This window comes from Echinops telfairi, unplaced genomic scaffold, assembly GCF_000313985.2.
Source record: "Echinops telfairi isolate 266 unplaced genomic scaffold, ASM31398v2 ScPeMD7_60;HRSCAF=208, whole genome shotgun sequence".
NCBI classification, from domain to species: Eukaryota; Metazoa; Chordata; class Mammalia; order Afrosoricida; family Tenrecidae; genus Echinops; species Echinops telfairi.
In genome coordinates, this window is record NW_022103958.1 from 41723208 (window position 1) to 41726411 (window position 3204).

The window sequence follows — 3204 nt, forward strand, 5'->3', positions numbered from 1 at the left end:
TGTTGCTTCTGAGCTGGATGGCCGCTTGATTACCTTCAAGCCTTTAAGACCCCAGACGCTATACTTTTTGATAGCTGGGCACCATCAGCTTTCTTTGCCACATTTGTTTATGCACCCATTTGTCTTCAGTGATCCATTCGACACCTCGTGATCACACAGGCTGGTATGTTGTTCCATGTGGGCTTTGTTGCTTCTGAGCTAGATGGCTGCTTGTTTAACTTCAAGCTTTTAAGACCCCAGATGCTGTATCTTTTGATAGCCGGGCATTGTTGTGTATATTTTTGCCACAATTAAAAATATATTAATTATACAACTAACAATGAGTAAAAGGAAGAAGAAAATGTTCTAAAATTGATTGTGGTGATGATTGTACAACTCTTCTTATATGATTGAACTATTGTGTGATATGTGGATGAAGTGCCAATAAAACTGTTAAAAAAAAGAAATGCTTATTGACTGAGAGAAGAATAACATGAAAATAATGTGAACATTTATTGAAGATATCAGTTATGTGCTAGGTGCTATACAGACATTTTTCATTCTCACATTAACCTTATGGTTATATTTTTGATCAACAGGCATAGAGGTTAAATAATTTCCCTGAGGTACAAAGATAGTAGCTGAGGAGCAAAAATTGGAATGGGGCAGGGGGAGAGGGTGCAATACGGGATAACCATTTGCTTAACCATGTGTACCACGCAGCATTCATTCTCTAACATACAATATTCTTCTCAATGTTATTAAATCAATGAACTTTGTTCTATTTTTATCAACACATTTACTTAAACACTTTCACAAAGTAACAAACTTCATTTTATTATCCACTGGACAAGTCACCATTATTGTCTTGACAGAATTACACCACACAGTAGGACTGTCACTTAGTCTCAGAAGTAGATAGGTGCCACTGCCTTTTCCTCTGCTTTCCGTTGTCTCCACCCACCAGGTCTGCTCAGTCTGAGGGCCCTGCACCTTTCCTCTCCCCCACTTCCCCCTCGAGGACTTGGAGCAGAGGGGGCTCCAGGGATGGCTGGTCTTAGTTCCTTGAAAGTGGACCACCTGCTAAGAGCTGAAGGAAACTCCTCTTGTCTTGGGCTTTGTTTGGTTTAATGAATATTCCAGATGAACTTTGTTTATCCTCTTATTAAGTTATCTCTGCCAATTATGCTGCTGAAATAAATGCTCCCTCTCCACCCCCTGAAAGGCTCCACCCTCTTCTGTCTAACTCTATCCTTTGCTTTTATTTCACACTGCTAGGGCCCTCCCACAGCCGGAATATCTTGCAACCTACCTGCGATTGTCCTTACTGGGGATGTCAGTTCACCAGAAGGAGCCACTGATGAGAATCAGGCCAACAGGTACATGCCCCCCTTGTCAGATTCGTGCTACGAAGAACAGTATGTTCCAGAACGTCGGGTCAACCAGTTCTATACCTTGTAAACATTTTTTTCTTCTTGTATCATTTTTTTGAAGAAAATACAATCAAGAAGGTTTTCAAAATAGGAGAGGATTGGGGATTTTTCCATTACTTTCCCCCACCCCATCCCCAAACGATTGCCCGTTTCCTAGATTTGGCCCTTTGTATATGTTTGCCTTTAAGAATAGCAAAAAACATAGCAGAATTGCTCACTGTATAATTTCAGGCAGACCTGAAAAATGGTTATCAAAATTGGTGGGTGGGGCCGGGAGAGATCTCTCTTGCAAAGGACATTGGCCAACATGCACGGAGGTGGGGTGGGGTGGGAGGGCAAAGCAGTTAAGCTAGAGTGAAGTTGTCCAAGTATAATTTTCAAAATTTTAAAATGACAAATCTCATACAGGCATAGTGAGCACTTGTCAAAGATCTATTCGTGAGAGCACCGGCAGAGTGACGCTGGTGTCTGATTCAAACTATCGAGGGAGATACATATAAACAGTGGTTAGGAAGAAAGGTACCAAATAGGGCACAGAACCTATACTTTTGTGGTTATCTTTCCTCCCCCACAAGCCATCTGCCGCTGTCCCAGATAAGAGTTATTTATGTCTTAGGAGTTTTTCACAAGTTAGATATTAACGCATAGTTGGGGTCCTAATAAATCATAAATAATAAGCAATGCTGGATTACCCAATAAGAAAGGTAAGCATGGGCTGCCTTGTGCTTATGAATTTGTAGTGAGTAATTTAATGTTTGTCTACCACATCAAAGATGCTGCTTCTAGGCCTGGCTGGCATCTGTCTCTCTCCCAAGCCCACAGCACCTGCCGACAGAATCAAAGCCTCTTTCAAATGTACATGCCTTGAGTAAGCAAGATGAACACAGGCTTACTTAACTGACTGACCAGGAGTGAAACCCAACCTTGCTTGCTGGGTCTGAGTGGCATCTCCTTTAGAGCAGTGGTTTATAAGCCTTCCTGTCAATCAGAAGCACCTGGGGCTTGCTGACCCAGATTGCTGGCCCCTCCCTCAGTTTCTTTCTTTAAAAAAAAAATTATCATTCCTTGTTGTTGTTTTTAATTATTTTTTTCCAATAGTTTTATGTGCAAGTAATTTACATATCATAATTCAGTAGTTCAATCATTCAATCATATCAAGGAGAATTGCACAATCACCCCCACATCAATTTTATTAGACCATCCCCTCTCCCATGGTTAAACCGCCTCTCAGTTGAGTTATGCAATCACAATTCATTCTAGTGCTTCCTCCCACTCCCGTCTTCACCACTGACTCCCAAGCTCCCTTTACCCTCTCCACACCGTCCCTGTAGTCCTGTAACCCCTTGTATTCTCATTAGACATCCACTCCTCCTGTGCTTCACGGCTGGGAGACCCAATGAGAAGCAATAAAAGCAAAATCGCACTAAGGTGGTAAGGATAAAAACATAAAAGTATACAGACAAAGATACAAATAATGCATAAAAAGGGACAGACCCCCAGCAGCATTCAAAAAGCCAGGGAAGAAATTTCTGTCATGGAACCAATAAGAGATAGTTGCACCCATCTCTAGGGTGGCCAGCTGGGCAAGAGTCAAGGTGAATGCAACATTATCAAGATTGCAGCGATCTCTACCTGTTAGTGAGGCTGTTCAGACGCTCGCCTGAGGCTGGAGTGGCTCAGCCGGGGGCTAGGCCTGACTTGGTCCTCCCTCGGGGGTCTTGATCCATGCAGTTGCACCGGGGTTGCTGTTAGCTGCCATCAAGGTGGCCACGGCTCATGGCCCCCCGCCCCT

The 3204-nt window shown here is 42.9% G+C and overlaps 1 protein-coding gene across 1 annotated transcript in view; it reads left to right on the forward strand.

Annotated features, from left to right (window-relative positions):
• IRAG1 (inositol 1,4,5-triphosphate receptor associated 1) overlaps positions 1–3204 on the forward strand; it is a 133200-nt gene that overhangs the window by 67146 nt on the left and 62850 nt on the right. The window contains exon 4 of the mRNA XM_045291055.1: positions 1258–1358. Within this exon, the coding sequence (XP_045146990.1) occupies positions 1258–1358 (101 nt within the window). The remainder of the gene's footprint in view (positions 1–1257; positions 1359–3204) is intronic.